General features: G+C 38.3%; 2 protein-coding genes across 2 annotated transcripts; one reads left to right on the top strand and one right to left on the bottom strand.

Moving 5' to 3' along the window:
* Nucleotides 1–533: 533 nt before the first annotated feature.
* On the top strand, nucleotides 534–19,927 carry si:ch73-267c23.10 (serine incorporator 1). Its single transcript, XM_024269988.2, has 10 exons — nucleotides 534–1,199; nucleotides 12,200–12,361; nucleotides 13,971–14,164; nucleotides 14,614–14,693; nucleotides 14,766–14,903; nucleotides 14,993–15,162; nucleotides 15,288–15,378; nucleotides 17,944–18,145; nucleotides 18,395–18,622; nucleotides 18,704–19,927. Exons 1-10 carry the CDS (start codon nucleotides 1,167–1,169, stop codon nucleotides 18,837–18,839), a joined length of 1,434 nt encoding a protein of 477 aa, XP_024125756.1. The 5' UTR covers nucleotides 534–1,166; the 3' UTR covers nucleotides 18,840–19,927.
* Nucleotides 2,258–6,501, bottom strand: LOC112145008. Its single transcript, XM_024269987.2, has 3 exons — nucleotides 5,592–6,501; nucleotides 3,698–4,641; nucleotides 2,258–3,577 (listed from the first exon to the last, which is right to left on the bottom strand). The coding sequence occupies exons 1-3, from the start codon at nucleotides 5,782–5,784 to the stop codon at nucleotides 3,020–3,022; spliced, it is 1,695 nt and encodes a 564-aa protein (XP_024125755.1). The 5' UTR covers nucleotides 5,785–6,501; the 3' UTR covers nucleotides 2,258–3,019.
* Nucleotides 19,928–20,684: the final 757 nt, after the last annotated feature.

Raw genomic sequence — 20,684 nt, forward strand, 5'->3', positions numbered from 1 at the left:
ATAAAGTGTGAGCTTTTATAATCTGATAAAACACTGTCAGTGTTTGTAATACTGTAATCAAAGGTCAGTCAGGAAGGAGTGCCTGTGCATGAACACTCTCACCATAAGAGGGAGCTGGAGTTTCAGGGTTCCAATCAATGCATGTCTTCTAATTAAAAACAAACAAACAAATAAAGAAAGAAATAAATTTCCCTTTGATCACTGATTCTATATGGATTCCACAAAAAACAAAAACGAGTAGGTAAGTTTGGTAGATCTAACCTCCTCTTGAGCAGATTCAAACAGATCAGAATAAAGACTTCTTAAAAGCTTTTTAAACTGTCCAACCAGAATTTCTGCCAATTCAGCATGAATTTGGTGTGAATCTCCATGTATCCACTTTGTTAAAATGACTCTAGAGGTCAAAAGTGCAATATTTAAAATGTTGGTTTCTGATTCAACAGATTCAAGGAGATTTTAAATCCAATTATTCCCAATTTTTGTGTGGTTTTGACATTTTGCTTTGCTTATAGTTAATTGGAAAACTTCTAAGTCCTGCTTTTGTTCAATCTTACATTTATTTGACTATGAAACTTACACCTCCTTAGTGCAATCTAAGATTTAATTGTCAATTTTATTAATATAAATATATATATTTTTAAACATGTCTTTAAACTAATTTTCTTTGGTATTTTACTTTTTTTAAATTGTATTTTCAGTATCAGTATTTTTTACAATTTTGAATATATTTATTTCTTTTTCTTTTCGGGAGGGGGTAATCTAAACTGCAGTTTACTATGTTTTGTTAAAATAAAGACATTTTTTTGGAATAAATATTTCTTTATGAAGAACAAGGCCTATTTAGTCTGACATCATTGTTGCAATCAGGATTAAACGTTATGGCGCTTTTTGCGTTCCATAGTTCCGGGCGGACTGGCTGACTCTGGGGCGGAAAAATGAAATTACAGCCAAACGGAACTCGTGAGCCGCATGAGGCTCCATCATCTGTGTTTCAACGGAGATCCGTGGAACTGAAGCGGTCACGATTGGTGTTGCTCGGCGGCTCGACAAGAGAAAAAAATTGCTGGGGGTTCGGAAAACCTAAGATTCACAGAGAACAGGTACCAGGACTCGAGGAATAGACCTGTTCCCAGGACCGCCCGGTTCCGTTCAGACTTAGATCCATCATGGGAGCTTCATTAGGGATCCTCTCTTCCTGTGTAAGTCTGAAGATAACTGATCACATATATTTATGTACATCCTCTGATCTCTTCATATAGATAAGTTTTTAGGTCAATCAGTTTGTTGTTGTTTCCTGCAAACATTTAAGTCTGTCCTCAAAGTTAAAAAAATATATATAGTTGTTGATTCTTGCAATTTGATCAACTTAAAATAGCATAATCAAGTAAAAGTACATTAAAGTAAAAAAAAAAAATAAAATAAAAAAAAAAACTTTACGGAGCTTACGTAGAATTTTGTTTGTTCATATTTTGAATCTTTAGCTTGTCTAATGTGTTATTTTCAGCATATTTTACAGTAAAAGAAGCATCAGAATGGTTGATGTCTAGAGCAAATCTATCACCTGAAGTTGTTGTGCTGTAAGTTCTGAAAAAATAAATAAATAAAATAAAAAACATGGTCTACTGATCCTCCCACTGTCTGTAAAAACAAATGTTTATCAGTTGCTCTCACCAACAAGATGAGAAGTCAGATTCACCAAATTGTGGGTTCTGTACAGATGTGTATTGGCCCTAAGGTGGGAGTCACTCCAACATTACAAAAACAGATCGCAACGATAATTACATCAAAATAAAATGAAACATTCTGGAAAACAAGAAATTCAATAAAAATGAATGAAAAGTAAAAAAAGCAAATAAACACAATAAGAAACTTGAAAAAAGTAGGTATTATTGGACATCCTTGATGTATTGATTTCCAGTATCAAGTTTTCTTGGATGATCACATGAAAAAATGTGAATTTTCTTTCCAAACATCAGAAACACATTTACAGTCCAAGCATAGTTTAATGGTTTCAACAAATGTTGTCAGGTGTCACTTTAGAAAGAATTACATATATTTTAAAAGACAAAGAAGAATTGGGAAATATATTTCAGCTTTACATTCATTTTGTAAAAAGTATCCCCTTGCAGGAATAGAAAATTGATCACTTTTTGGATGACATATCAGACATCTATTTTACGTTTTAGCTTGTTCAGTATATAATTATACTGTTGTCAAAGTTTAAGGAGAGACACTCTTGTTCTTGGGGTGGGGTTGTTGAAATAAGACTGAGAATAAGAAAAAAATATTGAAATTATTTTAAACACTGTTAAAAAAATTAGTATTTTTTGTAAATGATGAATTAAGTGAAATGTAAATTATTTTTTTCTTTTGAAAATTCAATTAAAAGAATGTGGCAAAAAAAAGGTATTTATTATGAGTTGATACTAAATATCATCATCTAGTTAGCCATGCCCCAACTTTTTTCCTGTTTCTTTCTCCATTGCAATTTTTAACATTTTACTTTGATTTCTGTAAATTCCTTTCGGTTTTCCACAGCCAACCCATTTAACTTTTCTACCTATAATGCCCAGAGAGCAGCCAAATGGCTGGGTTAGTGCTGACTAACAAACTCACTTAAGTGTGAAAAGCCCAAACCTTCTACAACATTATAGTCACTATTGTTCTGTAAATAAGGAACTTACTCTAAACATTAGAAAAATTGTTGCCTAAAAATAATCTGTTTGTTGGAATTTATGGAGAAAGACGTAGAGATTTCAAATTAGTGCGTAAAAATGTATCCCACTGGTTTGTCTTACAGGTTGCAATCAGTAATAAAAACTCCACTTTTGGGATTATATTTTTCCTATTTCAGTCAGAGGTTGAAACATTTCCCTTTTTTCTTTTTAAGTTTATTTCTGATGCAGATTTAAATGACATATGTAAAACATTTAGGCCATAAAAACTGTTACATGTACTCACATGTTACATATCTGACAAAGGAAATGCTGAAAATGACAAGTCTTTCAACTCTTCAACCCTATTCTCTGTCTGAACAGGGTTGACACTGCCACTCTACTTCCTTTCTGCATTTGCCACATGTGTATTTGTAACAATCAACACAACGCACGGTAGCGTGATTGCTCTTGCATCGGCTGTTCACCTGACACATTGCCCTCTTCCCCTGACCAGGTGTGGGGGGTTCTTGCCGAAGTAGGTTTTCCTTCTTCACCTTCTTGTCTTCCACATGTGTTTGGGCAAGCTCCTTTGCAAGTTCCACCAAAAAGTCTACTCGTCTCTCCTCTAGCCCAGTGCATTGTTGGTAAAGCACATGTGCATTCAGCGCCGCAATGTCAACCATGTTGTAGAACACAGCAACTGGCCATCGGCGTGTTCCTGAGCGCACAGTGTACTCTCGCACCATTTGGTCCATTGCATCAACACCAGACTTGCAGCTATTGTAGTCAGTCACGGTGTTCGGCTTCTTTTTCCAGTTATCCCCAGTCTCGACCACACTGTGCAGGCTGCTGAGGATGCACACTGTCTTTCTTCGTTTGGGTGCATAAACCGTCAAGGTGACATCAGAGGCTGAAAACACCTTATAAATAAGAAGAAATAAAATGTTTTAGTGGCACTTACAGACGCCATGATGACACTCAAGCTCAAAACAAGAATAAAAATATATAATAGTGCAATGTAAAAAATATTTGCAACATACCTGAGTGCTGAATTCATTCCAGTCCAAAGTGGTTTTGGCTGATTCTGGAACTTCACGGCGAAGCTTATTGATTTTCCCAATGAAGGTGGTCTTCCGACTGAGTAGTTGTTGTGCAAGTGACAGCGATGTGAAGAGATTGTCTGTGGTAACAGTTCTTCCTTTGTCCAGGAAGGGTTCCATTAGCTTCATCACCACGTTTTCCCCTGTGGGGCGATTGGGGTCTTTGCCAAGACACGGGATGATGTTGCACACATACTTAGATTTCAAGTCACAAGCCACCCAGAACTTGATGCCAAACTTGCCAGGTTTTGTTGCACTGTACTCAAGGAAGCAGCAGTGAGTCTTTGTTGGGAAAAGTTGCTCATCAATGGTGATGTATCTGCCTGGGTTGTATGATTTGATGCAGTTGGCAACAAAAGACTTCCAAATATCTGAGATTGCAGCAAACCGGTCAGTCTCAACTCGTTCACTGCGTGTGTCCTTGTCATCAAAACGTAGATGTCTCATGATGTTTTGGAAACGGTTTCGGGTCATAATGCCAATGATCAGTGGATTTCCCATTTTTGCTGACCATGCATCACGTACTGATGGGAGTTTGATGATCCCACGCAGGAGAAGGATAGCAATGAATGCCATCAGTTCAGGGAGGGCCATGACCCAACTCTCATGCTGTGTCTGGCATCCATGCTGAACAGTCCACTGCTGAATGTTCTTAAGCATGTCTAGAGTGATGAAGCAGAGGAAACTCTGCAAACGACTCATCACCATAGTTTTGACTGAAGCCGTTGGCTCTCCGTCTGAGGTGTAAGGTGTAATCGGGCTTTGATGGAAAGGGCGTCCGACCTGTTCTTTAAGCCACAATGTGCCATCTTTTGCATTCTCGGTTGTCTGAGTCTGTGTGTCCAACTGACTTCTCTTTTTTTGCGGCTGTGAAGTTTCCTCATCTGCAGGATAATCACATTTTTGAGATGTGAGCAACGATATGAGCAATAAAAACCTTAACCAGTTAAATCTATTTGAATGAGGAGTCCAACACATCTCAATTACTCTTTCCTGGCAGCTCTAAACTGCTTTTACAAATAAATTCACTGTCTCCTCTGGACATGTTCAAAACATCTGAGTCTGACCTCTTTGACTTTATCTCCAAAACATCTAACATGTGCTCTGTACTGTTGACCCTAAAGAGTTAAAATCAGTATTTATCCTTCTCTTCCAGCTCACATCCTAGCTGTGGGGCATACCAACTAACAATATTGAACATCACACCCTCCATTTCTATCTTCAGACTCATCACTCCGACACTCTTCTTACCTCCACAACACTCCTAACAAACTCCTCCTTTAATATAACTCCTACTTCATTTCACTTGAACCCTGCTTCTAAGGTTCTAGCCTTGCTACCTTTCCACCTGGTCTCCTGGACACACAGTATGTCTACCTTTCTTAGGTAAAATCCTTCACCTTCTCTTCTCCCTGTAGCCTCCCTCTTCCACTTTGGTCTCTCTCATTCACACACATGTACCCTGTCTTACTACAGCTAACCTTCATGCCTCTCTTTCCAGGGAAACGTCCACTTCTCTTGCTCCAACTCCACCTATGCCCTGATCTCATTACAAATCACAATATCTGCAAGCATCATAGTCCATGATGATTCTTTCATCCTGTCCATCACCATTGCAAATGGGAAGGAGTTGCTCAGAGCTGATCCTTGATGTAATGCCACTTTGCTGTCACTTCCTCGTTTACCACAGTTCTACCGAAATTCCTCTCTGGGCACCCTGTCAAAAGCTCTCTTCAGATATACAGAGACACAGTGTAGTTTTCTCTGACCATATCTGCACTTCTCTATCAACATCCTCAATGCCATAATCAACAGAAAAAAAAAGAAATCTTACCAGAAGAAGTTTCAGAGTCTGAACTTGGCTGAAGTGAAATGTCTTCTCCATCAGAGTCCCAAGGATTCACATCTCTCAGGATCCTTTCCAAATCTCGCTGAGTCTTGTAGGATTTCGGCATCTTGTACCTGTATCTGAATGTGTTTGTGAGCAAGCTATTTATCCTCCTTGGGTTAGTCTTGTCATCATTCATAGCCACACCCACTGCTCCACCACCCTGTAGGCCTGCATTTACATTTTCTATTTTAACGTGGATTTTTATTCATTTATGTTCTTTTTTGTTGTTTCACCTGGATGCTTTGTGTCTGTTGGAAAAAAGTTTTAAAAAAGGTAAATGAAGGTAGATAAAACTGAAGTCAAAGCACACTGTGTTGAGAAGTGCTACACAGCACTCGTGCCTTCAGACTTTCAAAGGGTCAAATTTGGTAATGTCAAAGAAAACTTTTATCAAAAAGAATTTAATAAGTCTACAGTAAATTAAAAAATGCAGAGTAAAACAAATTAAATACACCATATTAAAAAAATAAAATGTAGCAAATAAAATCAAGTAGGATTTTTACAACTCTCCCACAGTGCATGAGAATGAGCAGTCTGTGTTATTTACAAAGTGGGTATTTTGGTCCTTTTTTCATACTGTGCCCTTTGTAAGAAACCCTGGTGTGTAGATGATGCAGAAACAAGGGGAGACCAAGTGACAGTTTAACAATTTTTAAAAATTATGTATTTATTTATTATCAATTTGCAAATACTGTTTTCCAATCCCATATTCTGGGTGTTGAGACCATTTATGATGACTGGAACAATAAAGTGCGTTTTCAAATCCTCCTTGAGTTTCTTATGAAGAGAACAGCTCCCAATAGATTTCTAAAGCAACTCACGTCAAGCTTACTCCTACCTGCCCCCAATATGAGCATTGTGGTGTACCACCATATTCTAATGTCCAGGTGGGACATCCACATTCCTGCATTCAAATGGCTCATTAAAGGGAAACAAAGAAGAGAAATTAAAGTATTCGCCTCTCCTATTGTAACCCCCTTGGCCCTATCATAGGGTCGTTGGGTATGGTTGGCTGGAGTTTTGGTCTTCTTTGAAACTCATGAAAGGCCAACATGATAAACAGGAATCAAATTGTGTGTGAGGCCTCCCCCTCTGTTGAGGAAAGATTCATTTACATGTATGTGTTTTCTTCTCTGACTTTCAATTGTCCTCTCTATCAAAAGTTTGTACATTTCAATGAGTGTTCTTTGTGTTGAAAATGAGAATAAACAGCTAAAACCCGTCCTTAGCTGTTGTTTTTCATGTGTTGGTACATCCTCTTATGTAAGGCTGTTGTGTTTCTCCAATGTACAGCTCTAAGCATTCGTCTCTGAACTGGTCTGCATAAACAACATTGCTTCTTTGTGTGTGGGGTCTTTAGGAGAACCAGTTTTTATCACTGTGTGTTACTAGGTTTTAAATTGATTTGCATTTGGTACTTGACAACATTTTTCTTGAGTTTTTCAGAGACACTGGCAACATACAGAATGTTTTTGTCCTGAGAGTCTTCTGGTGTGAAATGTTGCCTAATTTAAGGTATATTTCAGAGCTAACCTAAGGTGACTTCCGTTTTTTTTAAATTGTGTTTCAGGATTTTTTTATGATATCCTTAAACATTTTGTTGTCTTTTTTCAATTATATGTTTTGCTTTTTAAGTGTTTTTTTATCTTTAATGTGTTGAGTGACTTGTTGGTGTGATTTGTACTGCAGGGCCACCGTACAGATGCCTCTACGTAGCCTGTAAAATCCCAAACAACAATTTTTCTGTCAATTTTATGCTTGTTAGGTCAAATTAATTATGAACAAATCCCATGTTTATCTGTTTGTCACAATTTATTCTTTATTTCCTACTGAGAACATGAGACAAAAGGACTCGAGCAGAAAAAAGAGACAACAGGACACTCCCTAACCCTTAATGATCCAAGGAGATTAGAGGAAACACAACTGAAGACTCACCTCCATCTATCTTCACTTTTTTTTATCAAGAATTAGTAAAAAAAATATATAGGTGTTCCCTCTTCCTGCAATAGCAGCAAATAGAAGGAAAATGATTTATAGCTCTTTTTTGAAAAATCAACAACTTTGATCAGAATTGCACATTTTTTATTGTGACAACTTTTTTTTCTGTAACTCCTGCAAAGATAACCTTGTTAAATGTCTATTTTCTTTGCAACAGGTCACTTATAATAATCTTATTACTGCTAATAATCTTGATTTTATGCTTTTATCGGAAATGCAATTCAAATTGATTTAGCAGTGCAGCTTTTATTCAGAGTTTGGCTTTGGCCAGATTAAATTTGGTTTATTCTTGATTATCTTTACTGCAGAACTAATTCATACAATAGTCCATGAGAAGGTTAAACACTAGCAGGAGAAAAACTCAGTGTATACATTCTGGTTCCGGTGGGGAAATGACAGAAGGTCGAAAACTCAAGAAATGATATCTGAAAAACAATGGTATTGTTAATTAAAACAGCTGCTTGACCCCAGTGTTGTCTTTGATATTATGGATTATGAAATCTGTTTTAAATAATACCCTCTGGAAAAGTGGGCTGGCTTTTCATGTGTAGTCCACACAGTGAGGATCTTAGATGTACTGAGAGCCTCCATGTCATGGAGAACCTCAGGGTTTGATTCTCCGTGGTCTTCTGTTTAACCTTGTTGAGAAACTTTTCTTTCTGTAAAAGATTGCTGTTAGTTTGTATCCAAGTTTCCCAACACACAAAAATATTCAATAAGACTAAGAGTCTTAACGTATCGTCCTAAGTTTTACTTCAAGCGAGGAGCACACAGACTGGTTACATGCATGAGGTTTTCAGTGAGGCTTAGTATTTCTCTCAGAGTCTGAACAGCCATGTCCTTAGGCCATAGACTGTAAAAATTAAGTTATTTTATATACAGTCTATGCCTTAGGCGTATCTGGCACTCAGTTCCTCTTGCGGGGGTGTAGGAGATGGTTCACATTCTGATTGCTTTTTCCAGTCTGCAGCTGGATGTGATCAGATGATTGCACAGCAATTTGCCACATAAGCAGAAACAAGGAATGTAAAGGACACGAATACATATCAAAAAATCAATTTACTAGCAGCAGTGTCAATTGAAACCCACAGATACAAACAAGATTATGTTGGTATGAAGGTATGAAATCAATTAGGAAGTAAATAACTGATTTCTCACAAACTTTGTCATAGTTTTTCTTCCTGTTGTTCCCTCTGCTGTCTTTATCTTTTTTATATATGATGCAAGCAAAAAAAATTGTAACCAATCAAAAGCTTGCTTCTACCAATTTGGGTCAATTCCAGTTGAAGCTGTTATGTTAGAGATTTCGTTTTTGTTGCTTAAAATAAAGTGAATAAGCCAGTAAGAAAAAAAGTTTCTTTATTAAAAGGGGTTTTTATTTGTAGTTTTAAATGGCAAATTAATAATTAAGTGGACTGTATTTTATCAACAAAAATTATTTAGAATCTTATATGTATTGGTTTGTGGACCACGTATCGAGATGCATATTGGATCATGTGAGAGGGAAACATCAGTAATAGATGACACAATGTTTAACACTTCAATAAAATGTCGTTTGGTATGGTATTATGAAAAACTTAAATAACTTCAGATACTAATAAATGTATTTCCATTTTTCTAAAAAAAAAAAAAACCTTACATGCTCCCTCTGAGTCAGATCATGCATTCAATTATTTTAATATCAGTTATGCAGACGACACTCACCATTATGAGGCTCACACCCTGTCAGACTCTGAATGCAAAGGTTCCTTTAGGTTTACAATGATGGAATTTAATTTTTTAAAATTTATTTATTTATTTTTAGAACAAGGAGGCCAAAAAATGTGATTTATTGAAGATTCAAAACCGAAATTCAAATTCGAAGTCTTGCTGTCATAATTGAGTCAGACCTCAGTTTCAGTGAACAAATTTAGACCAAGACTTCTTAATTCCACGTCCAAATTTAGAGAAGCTGGTTCATCTCCTTCAGGCTCTTTCAGTATGCTGCCAAAGTTTGGACCAGAACCAATACTACCGGTGTATTCCCAAATCTTTACAGTCGTTACTATGAGATAATGACCTGGATTTCACCCCTTCATGCCTTAATTTATGTCCAGTTTTATACATAAAAACATTCTTCAGTGTTTTTGTTTTCCTTTCAAGGTGATGCTAAATTAACTGGGGCCCTGAAATAAATGCTACGTTGAGTTAGTAACATACTGCATGAATGGGTTATAGCTGCTGATGGTTGTGGTTTCAGACTTAAACACATGAAATCTCCTGGTTTCCCACAAACCCAACAGATCTAAGATATGCATCAAGCAATCAGCGAGTAGAATCAATTTTACCACTGATTTTTATTTAAGTACAAACAAAAGACAATGCATTTTTCTGCTGAATTTGTTTTAGAAAACTGCATTCTTACCATTTTATGTAGTGTGTTTTATTATTATTTTTTTCATTTTCCTGTATGCTCCAAAAGTTTTAGCAGAACAAAATATTCAACAGATCCCAAAAAAGACAAAAAAACAAGAATAAAAAACAGAAATCAAATAAATACCATTCCAAAAATAAAAAAATAAAAATCCACAGGAACTAAAGTTATCTATGATCAATTTCTAATGATCACGAACAACCAAACAGAATGAGAATGATTCCCAACAACAATAGAGCTTTTAGGAGCTGCTTGAAAATTAGGTTTATGGAAATACTATTTAGAAAATAATCTGTCAGTTGCTCCAGTTTGACAGCAGAAGAAAGGGTTAAAATCACAACACTGGGTCAGCTGCTCATACTGGCTTACACGTGTTTAATTGGATTATCAGCGTTAACTGGTTAGTTTGTGCCGCATGAACTCCGCGGAGAGTCCAGGATGTGTTTATGTGCGACAGAGGAGCTTCATCGAACGCTGTTTGAAAGAGTGACAGGTCAGAGGAATATTTCCACTCTGTTCTAGATGGATGAAAATTTAAACAATAAAAAAGATAAACTGTATTCCTCACTTTTATCCTCCACATCATTTCTGTTATAAATGTGATAGATCTGTCTTCTTTGGGGCATTTTTTTTTTTTTAGAAAACTCTATTAGATTTTGACACAGTTTTCTTCAATTTCATTCAAATGAACTCATTTCAGGATTTTCCTCGTGGTTCAGGCAAGGCTGAAGCCTTTTCCCACCTCATGTTTTCCAGCATGGCTTCCCGCGTCCCAGACTGTGAGGGAAGTAAGCCGACTTTGTCTGCCCGGCAGAGGAATTAACTTGTTGACAATCTCGGGTCTCCTTATCTATTGACATCACCCAGTTGATGCTGAAAAAAGGAGCACACATCGCTAAAAGAAAGAAGATCCCGGTACAGAAGAAAAGGCGGGATTCCCTAACGTTCAGAGAACTTTAGACCTCCTTCTCTCCAGTTTTTTCTGCATCTCGTCTGAAGAGTTTCCCCACCCAGCTGACAGATAGAAGCTCTGGATGTAAGAACTGCCTTACATCCCCATGCCATGGGGGAAGATCAGGAGACATCCTGACCACCTCAGCGGGCTCCATCTGATGTGGAGGAGAACAAACCCAGATAAATGACCTCCTCTCCCGGACACTCAGAGCAAATCCACCTGCCCTTCAGAAGAAATTTATAACTTCAGTCTTTTCCTCATCCCTGAAGCTCATGACCAAACAAGGTTAGAAAACTGTTGCAGTAACACTGCAAGGTTTTGATTATGGCAACTGCAAAATTAAAATGTTCAAATTTCGTCTGCAAAATTTATCTGCAGATCTTCCGTTTGTCAAACCTTCACTCAGGTCTAAAGATATCTCATCAGCTGTGATTGTTAGGAAACATTCAGGTTCTACTGGGAGTTTTAGATTGTTGAAAATGACGCAAGATTCTTCTTTAACTATAATTTTGTGACTGATTTCTTGTTTCTAAGTCAATCTAATGTTGTCATTTTCCAGGATATAGTTTTTGCAGAGCCGTGGTAGTTTAAATTTTTTTTTTTTTTTTTTTTGGCAGGGAGCAACCCCGCCCCCTTTCCTCCCCTCGTTGCTGAGCATCACAAATCAGCTTTTTTCCAATTGCATTTTTTGTCTGTTTCTGATTCATAGCAATTTGAATAAAGAAATACTCAGAAAGGCCATTTTCATCAGAATGGGTCTTTAAGCATGTTTTTTTTAAGGTGTAGCAGAGAATTACATAAGGTTTAAATTAAACTTTTCACGTTCCTTAACTCTTTTGCCCAGTTTTGCGATTGATATTCCCTCCAAAATCCAGTTTAAACAGTAAGTTTGTCTATTTTAATGTGGGGTGTCCTAAAATAGGTAACAAGTTCTAATTTCCCTCCTACCTGAAAATCTATTTTAAAGTATTCATTATTTTTAAAACATTAAAATAACAAAATCTTGGTGACATGAGAAAGGTGTGCAGATATACTATTAGACATATTTTTCAGGCTGTCTGACAAACCCTACTTTAGTCTAAGATTGTTCTTGGAATGTCTTTGGACATAAAGTTGTGTTCCTGTACACTCATCTCCTATTTGCAGATGTTTTTTTTCATGATAGCTCCTGTGGTTTTCATCCAGATGCCATGCATGTGCAGCAACGCCACCTGTCCGGTTTGCCGCTGCTGTCCCAGAGGCAGGAACTCCTCGGTCACCAGGGTCGTCTACGCCTTCATCCTGCTGCTGGGCACGGTCGTCTCCTGCATCATGCTGTCGCCGGGGGTTGATCAGCAGCTCAAAAGGGTACTAATCCCAATTTCATTTCAATAAAAAGTACAAGAAAGAAAGAAAATACTTTATGGGATTTACGAGGATTGCTGGGTTCCATTTTTAGAGTCTTTTGGTATGGCTCTGGTGGGATTCGAACTCACGACCTTTCAGTTTCAGGGTGGATACTCTACCATATGGCCACTGAACTGGCTAAGAGTGGCATTAAATTAGAAAAAAAAAGTCAAACCAGCTGATAAATTTCAATGAAGTAAAACAATTTGATCTATTTTTACAGTGAATATTAGTGAAAGCAGGTACTGGCAAATTCCTAAAAGGTATCCTTTTTTTTTTTTTCACACATTACCCCAGTTTTTCTCTGTTTTTTACTCCGTTCCAACATTTGTTTTAATCTTTAAATGACCCAGAAATGTACAATGTGACAAAGTCACAATAGTTTTATTATCATAAGAAAAAAACCCCTCTAAACTCACCTTTACTATTGTTGGTACTTGGGTTAGTCCCATTCTTGGACACAACACACTGCAGGATAAAGGCGGCTCTCCCACACTAACTCCCTTTTTCCTGCTGCCATGCAGATTTTTAAATAACTGCCAACAGACTCCTCCACTGGGATGTTTCACATCTTCTTTAACAGTCCGTTCCTAACTTCAAGGATGAACTTGAATTAAATCTTTGTTCAAAGCCGCTCATGGCTTGAAAGCTTCAGGTGGGATGTGTACTTTGGTATGTTTTCATCTTCAAGGTTAAAAGGTTTGTGTGTGTGAGCCTGTGGCTAACACAACTCTTGTACCAGCTTAACCCTCTCTCTGTCAGTTCATCATAATAAGAAGCTGCTTGAATTCTGTATTTGTAGTAGAACTTTGCAGGCCTGAATGCAGATTCATTTATGTCAAACCAGCTGATAAATCTCAATGAAGTAAACAATTTAATCTATTTTTACAATGAATTTTAATGAAAGCAGGTACTGGTAAATTCCTAAATGGTGGATCCTTGGTTTTGTTTCCCCACATTGCCCCATTTTTTGTATAAAATTGTAGTAATTTATAAGGAAACTCTCAAATCCTTTGAAAGCCTTAATTCTTGTAATTTCCCTTTATGGTTTTCTTACACAGTCACGTTTTTAAATAAAAATTTTAGACCATTTCCGAGTTTTCAAAGGTTTCGATAGATGTAATGTTAATGAACCGAGCTGATGACATCAGTTCAGAGTTCTGCCTGGTAACTGGATCATCAAATATTCAAATTTTCAGTCATTCTAACTTTATAAACAAAATTCCTTTAAGTGATTTTGTTTTTATCCAGTTAGAAATACAGATGTCTCAGTGTTTATATAGTAGTCATTCTTTCTAACAGTTTGGAACTTTTTTTGTGTGTTTTTTTTGTCTTTATAACTTAACTTTTGGAGCTTTTGGGGCTGGAAGGTTTTTCCCTGAAGTAACTCTTTTTGGGTCTGTGCTGAACTACTTTAGCTCATGCAGCATAATGCAAGGAATTAGATTTTTTTTAAATTATAGCTTTTAAAATTTCCTTTAATGTTTCCTCAGCTGTTGCCAAAAATGCAGTTAAGTGCCTCAGGTTTCCTTCAGGAACAAACCCGACTCTCCCTTGTGATTTCCTGCAGATTCCAGGTTTCTGTGAAGACGGAGCGAGCCCCCATCTTCCCGTTCTCCAGGCCCACCTGCAGTGTGAGATGCTTGTGGGTTATAAAGCGGTGTACCGCGTCTGCTGCGGCATGAGTTTGTGGTTTCTGGGGTTCTCCATTCTTATGGTTAACATCAAGACCAGCAGGGACCTCCGTGCTTCAATCCACAATGGGTAAGTTCCCCACAGAGGCCTAAAAGAATGGCTCCACATCTGTCAAAGGAGGTGAAAGTTGTCTATTTGATCTGTATTAAGAATGCCATAAAATTAAGGTTTTGATTGGCTGATTGATTAATTAATTGATGACAACAAAACACAAAGAATCCAGAGAAGCTGTGCAGTTCTGAAAGGCAAAATGTAGGCCATGATAGATTTAGAGAAAAATGAATAAACTCCCAATAATCCAGACATGATCAATAGATCACAAGAAGTTTAACAAAACACAAACAAACCGGATTTGTTGGTCTGTTTTTAAGCAGAAGTTTTTAGCAGTCACATCATGAACCTTCATAACTTCACAATCTGTTCAACAGGTGTTTGGTTGAAGGCCTGGTCCATGTTTGAGGTTCACTCATCAGAAAACATTTGTCAAATTGTTGCAGTTACATGCAGTCTGTTTTCAGGTTTTGGTTCTTCAAGTTTGTTGCCTTGGTGGCCATCACGGTCGGTGCCTTTAACATTCCTGACGGGCCTTTCACCTACAGTAAGAAGTTGAGAGTTTTGGTTAGTTGGGCCGTGCCGGAAAAGTGGCTAAAGTTTACTTGTGCCTCTGCAGCGTGGTTTGTTGTAGGCTCCTGTGGAGCTTTCTTCTTCATCCTGATCCAGCTGGTGCTGCTGGTGGACTTTGCTCACTCTTGGAATGAATCCTGGATGCAGAAGATGGAGAGCGGCAGTTTCAGAGGCTGGTATGCAGGTTGGTGAGCTCCACCTCATGTTTTAAAAAAAAGGTCTCTGGTGGCTAAAGTAAAGATTTTCATGTTCTCATTTTCTTTCTGTTCTCAGCTCTGCTGTCTGTCACCATTCTGAACTACGGCCTGTCGCTGACTGCAGTCGTGCTTTTCTTTGTCTTCTACACCAAACCTGACCAGTGCTTCATCAACAAGTTTTTCATCTGCTTTAACTCGTTCTTGTGCATCGTGGCCTCTCTAGTCTCTGTTCTGCGTAAAGTCCAGGTACAGCAGCAAACCAGACTTCTGATTTTTCCTTTCATAGAAAATCAGAGTACAACTCTTTTCTTTGAGGATCTTCATACCCTCAAATGCAGATTGATGAAGTCCTGTCTTGTTTGCACCTGCAGGAGTTTCAGCCGCGCTCAGGTCTGCTGCAGTCCTCCTTCATCACCCTCTACACCATGTTTCTGACCTGGTCTGCCATGACCAACGAGCCTGGTGAGCCACCCCATAACTCTAAGGGTTCTAGTGAATCGACATTTCATCTTCAGCCGTTATTGTACAAAACTTGTGAATGATTGCCAGAATTTGTCATTTTCACGCCTTATAAGTTCTGTTTCTTGGCGTGTTACACTCAGATCATCAGCAGTTTTGCAGGATCCACTCTATTTTTGTTTACCAAGTCAAACTGTACCATCCGTTCCAGCAACCTTCAAATTGTGACAAATTTTCTTGTTTAAATGTTTGGCTTCAACTCAGTCTTATCCATGTAATCCTAAAATCATTTTTTTGGGGGGATAAATACTTTTGCTGACAATCTAGAAGACTTAACCAGAGTTTCATCATAGACCTGCCAATGTTCAACCTCGTTATTATTATTTTACCAGGCCAAATAACCGCGAGGTTGGTAAATTCTAATCTACACACATTTATTTAGGCCAAGGTGTTCTGAGGGACCAGCTCACGGATGCAGAAGTAGACAGGCTCTTGTGCACTGTGACTTTTTCTGCTTGTGGGAGGTTCAAAAACGAGTGTGCAGGAGCAGAAACCGCTCGCGGGGGTTTGAATTGTCTCAGGGGAATGCTTGATATGTGCGTGAAGATGTCTTATTTCTGCATGGAGTTTTACATATAAAAAAAACCCATATGTTCACAATGGACTAACAGGGAAGGACTTCTTTCTATATGTTTTTCTACTGTTTCCTAGCACATGTCTGCCACCTGTGGAAAGAGGCTTGGTTGGAAATGTCAAAGCGTTGCTGTAAATCGTGCTCCAGACTTTTTCTTTTACAGATTTACTCCTATATAAGAAAGACTTTCATCCAAACCGGACCCAAGCCATCTTCTTCTTTTCCTTTCGGCTTTTCCCTTCAGGGGTCGCCACAGCGAATCAGTTTCCTCCATCTAAGCCTGTCTTCAGCATCCTCCACTCTAACACCAGCCACCTTCATGTCTTCATTCACTGCATCCATAAACCTCCTCTTTGGTCTTCCTCTAGACCTCTTTCCTGGCAGCTCTAGACTTAGCATCCTTCTACCAATATATTCACTGTCTCTCCTCTGAACATGTCCAAACCATCTCAGTCTGGCCTCTCTGACTTTATCTCCAAAACCTCTAACATGTGCTGTCCCTCTGATGTATTCATTCCTGATCCTATCCATCCTGGTCACTCCCAAAGAGAACCTCAGCATCTTCATCTCTGCTACCTCCAGCTCTGCTTCCTGTCTTTTCTTCAGTCCCACTGCTTCTAGTCCAAACAACATGGCTGGTCTCACCACAGTCTTGTACACCTTTCCTTTCATTTGTGCTGAAGCTCTTCTGTCACACATCACACCTGACACTTTTCTCCACCCATTCCAACCTGCTTGCACTCTCCTCTTCATTTCTTTTCCACACTCTCCATTACTTTGTACTGTTGACCCTAAATACTTAAACTCCTCCCCCTTCTTTATCTCTTCTCCCTGTAACCTCGCCATAATTATTAATTTTTCGTCAGTGATCAATTTCCAACCTGTCGCACTTCCATGAATTTAAAGGAAAGTCATCCAAACGTCAGCTGGCCGCTTTTAAATTTCCTTCGGGATTAATAAAGCTTTTCTTGATTCTTGATTCTTGACTACCAAATCTGAGTCCCTGATTGGTCAAAGTTTGACCTGGTTTAACTTTCAACACACATTGACTGGCTGCACGTTTTGTACATAGATCATAAAACATTCTTGAAAACCTATTTAGCTACATGTGAACACCAGAGTTTTCAATGCAGAACCCCAAAACGTTCATATATGCGCGTTTACATGGACTTTTCATTGAAAATGGTCCCTTGAATGCGTGTTTCCGAGCTTGGTGTGAACGTAGCTTCGTGCTCTCATAGTTATACATATTGCTTATGTTACCTACAAGTAATGCCTTTTACAGGATTTAAGTCTAATGAAACAAACTGTTGAAAGTAAGTTCCATGTTGTGACTTTTTGAAGGACAGGTTTAGTCTGGACATCTTCTCTACTGAGCGACAAGATGACCTTGTTTGAGAGGCATTATTGACTGAACACCTCATCTAGAAGGATGCGCATACCACAAACAGAACACGAGCCACACCTCCATGACCATAAAAGCTATAAAGTGATCTGCATACTCCCCCCTCCTGACAGAATTGGGCGTTCTAGTGTTTTTTGTGAGTGTGCAAATAAGAATAAAGATCGATAGGATTTACTGATTTGAGCAAGAAGGAAAGTTTCTCTTTCAGTTGTTGTGAAAATCTTTCAGGTGACTCCAGTTCTGAACTGGTGCTTAATAAATCAAATTAACTGAATTAAATCTGTGTTTTAGATGTTTGGGAGGCAGGAACACAGGTAGATGTCTTCTGATTAGTCAGTGTCATTCCCTCCCCTTTCCCTTTTGGCTTTGTGGAATTAAGGAAAAGAAAAGACTGAAGTTGTCCCTTCATCCTGCCCTGAAAACAGAACCTGAAACAGAGAGATGTTTGAACTTTTTATTTCATCAGTGAAAGTAAAACCTCAGTGAAAACTATTGTCTTTAGACGATCTTGATTGTCTTTTTTCCTTAGACAGAGAATGCAACCCCAGTTTGCTCAGCATTATCCAGCAGATTGCCTCCCCGACACCCCCGCCTTTGGAAATCGAGAACCAGACGGCCGTGGTGATCCTCCTCACAGAGGAGCCCGTCCCGACGTCCCCGTATCTGCAGTGGTGGGACGCTCAGAGCATCGTTGGGCTCGTCATATTTGTTCTGTGCATTCTGTACTCCAGGTAAATACCCAAACAGGTGAAACGCTGAGCTCTGGAAGTGGTGTGTGAATGAGAAAATACCCCCCTCTTTTTTCAGGTGTGTTATTTTGGAGACCCAGCCCTTCAAAGCTGATGAATCTTTTTGTTTGTTAAATGTTTTATTGTAAAGAGCCTAATGGGGGATAAATCTTCAGCAATCACCAGCTAAAGTGTTAGAGGAGAGTGTTTTGTTGAATCCTGAGCCTTCATTGAGTCTCCGTTCATTCGCAGCATCCGATCATCCAACACAACCCAAGTCAACAAGCTGACCATGGCCTCCAAAGACTCTGCCATCCTGGCGGAGGGGGGAGGCAGCAGCGAGCTGTCTGACGAGTCCATGTCTCTCCGACGGGTGGAGGACAACGAACGGGAAATGGTCCAGTACAGCTACTCCTTCTTCCACTTCATGCTCTTTCTGGCCTCACTCTACATCATGATGATCCTCACCAACTGGTACAGGTCAGTGCCCCCACCCCCACCCCATTCTGTCCAATCAAGATGAGAGGGGTAAACAGAAACGGTTCTTTTCCCTCTCTGCAGTCCAGACACAGACTACACGATAACCAGCAAGTGGCCCACAGTGTGGGTGAAGATCTCCTCCAGCTGGCTGTGTTTGGCCCTCTATATCTGGACCCTGGTGGCTCCCATGATCCTCACCAACCGGGACTTCACCTGATCCCAGCTCCTGTTCAGAAAAATAAACCAGACAAATGTCACATGCATGTTTTTTTACACACAGACTGAACATGGATCATTTTTGCTGGACAGGTCAAAGCTTTAAATCTTCACTGGTGCCACAAAAGCTCTGTCGGGTTCAGCATGGTGTCTTCAAACCTGCTGCTTTAATTTTTTTCTTTTTTTTGTGTGTGTTTTCCTGTAAATCAATAAAAGTTCAAAACCAAAGATTCAGAGACTTCCTCCTCAGCTCATGTATGTTCTGACCAATCAGAGACCTGATCTCCCATGAGAGGTTTTCCCAAAGGCTCAGTGACTCAGACACCTGGTGTATGATATATGATGCTTATGCCATAATATAATAATGAAATTGGTCTAAGCCACTTTTGTTGTCAGAAAATGCATCTTTCTAGCAACATTTTATATTTTTGGCTACTTCCTTCAGGGGTCACCACAGTAGATCGCCCCATGTTTTTCACAGGTGATTTGGCTTCAATGTTATGATGGATTCCCTTTCCGACCCAAACTCGTGCATTTATTCGTAGTTGGCATATATGGAAATATCTGACCACAGTAACTCTATAGTAGTTCTAGATCTCCCATCCACACCCAACCCTGCCTTAACCTCCACAATCAGACAAGATTGGGTCTGTCCATAGTGGAATGATCACATTATGCAGCAGCATAATTTACTTATCAATATAACAACAAAAATACAACTCATTTTTATATCTAAAAAAATCATTTACAAAACTTTAAAAAAATAATCTTAAACTCTTTTGTAGAAAGGATTGATTCCCTATAGAGGAGCTAACTTTTTACAAAATTCTCAGAGCTTCACAGAAACTATCAACAACTATAATGTCATAAAAATTGTGTATTTTTTTAATACTAGTATTTTTTATTTTAATTTTGATTAAAGTGATGTATATGAGCATAATTGTATGTAATGATGTCTGTTAATTTTGCAAATGCAATTTTTGTTGAATGTTTTCAATCTTTGAAACAGGCCTTTGGAAGAATCCAATTAGTGTCCACATAGATGGGAACTAACAAAGATCTTGATAAGGAAATAAACACTCAAAAGTGTTTTCTCTGAATGTAACGAGTCGGATTCTTTATACCAGATGCATCTGCAGAGAAAGAATTTCAGGAAAACTTCCAATTCCCGCTTTGATACAACTCATTTTTATTTCTTTATTATACACTTTACATTTTTAAAGTTGACATTGTTTTTGACATTATTTTTCCCTTAGAAAAAACAACAAATAATAATTTTACATGTTTCCCTCCAAAATACTAGTTTGTAGTACCATTTAAAATTTTCAGTAGCAAAAAAGATGTATTATCTATAAGATATACTGATTTTGGAGTTGGCAACTAAACATAATAGAGCCAAACATGTTTAAGAAAAAAAACATGTTTTCTGCCTTTCCTCAGAAAAATGTAAGGCTTTGGCTGAAGTGCAGTCTGGTTCATGACATCTGCAAGTTACAGACACTAATTGGTTCATATGAGCAAAAAGAAGCATAAACATAAACATTGAAAATTGAAAATGAAAGTGCAAAGTGCCAATGTGCAATTTAAAAGTATATTGTGCACAAAATGTATTACTAACATAATTCAAATAAAAATGAATAGAAAAAAACCATAAAACTGAATAGAATCTGTTTGCTCTATTTACATAATGTACTTTTGTCAGGTGAGAACACACTAACAAGCAAAGTTTCTTGTGCACAAGGTGGAAACAAGTATGCTGGGGGAAATGCCACCATCATTTTGGGAATTCTTTCTGTTCAAACAGTACTTATCTGCAAAGGACAGTGTCGTAACCCCCCCCCCCCCC

The sequence above is a fragment of the Oryzias melastigma genome, linkage group LG5, assembly GCF_002922805.2.
Source record: "Oryzias melastigma strain HK-1 linkage group LG5, ASM292280v2, whole genome shotgun sequence".
NCBI lineage: Eukaryota > Metazoa > Chordata > Actinopteri > Beloniformes > Adrianichthyidae > Oryzias > Oryzias melastigma.

What these genes read in the sequence shown, in the direction of transcription:
- si:ch73-267c23.10 (XM_024269988.2), top strand. Translation starts at nt 1,167, where the DNA reads ATGGGAGCTTCATTAGGGATCCTCTCTTCCTGT. An exon ending in TAGGGATCCTCTCTTCCTGT is followed by an intron (nt 1,200 to 12,199) that starts GTAAGTCTGAAG and finishes GTTTTCATCCAG; the next exon opens with ATGCCATGCATGTGCAGCAA. An exon ending in TGACGGGCCTTTCACCTACA is followed by an intron (nt 14,694 to 14,765) that starts GTAAGAAGTTGA and finishes GTGCCTCTGCAG; the next exon opens with CGTGGTTTGTTGTAGGCTCC.
- LOC112145008 (XM_024269987.2), bottom strand. Translation starts at nt 5,784, where the DNA reads ATGAATGATGACAAGACTAACCCAAGGAGGATAAATAGCTTGCTCACA. An exon ending in AGACTCTGAAACTTCTTCTG is followed by an intron (nt 4,642 to 5,591) that starts GTAAGATTTCTT and finishes ATTATCCTGCAG; the next exon opens with ATGAGGAAACTTCACAGCCG. An exon ending in GGAATGAATTCAGCACTCAG is followed by an intron (nt 3,578 to 3,697) that starts GTATGTTGCAAA and finishes CTTATTTATAAG; the next exon opens with GTGTTTTCAGCCTCTGATGT.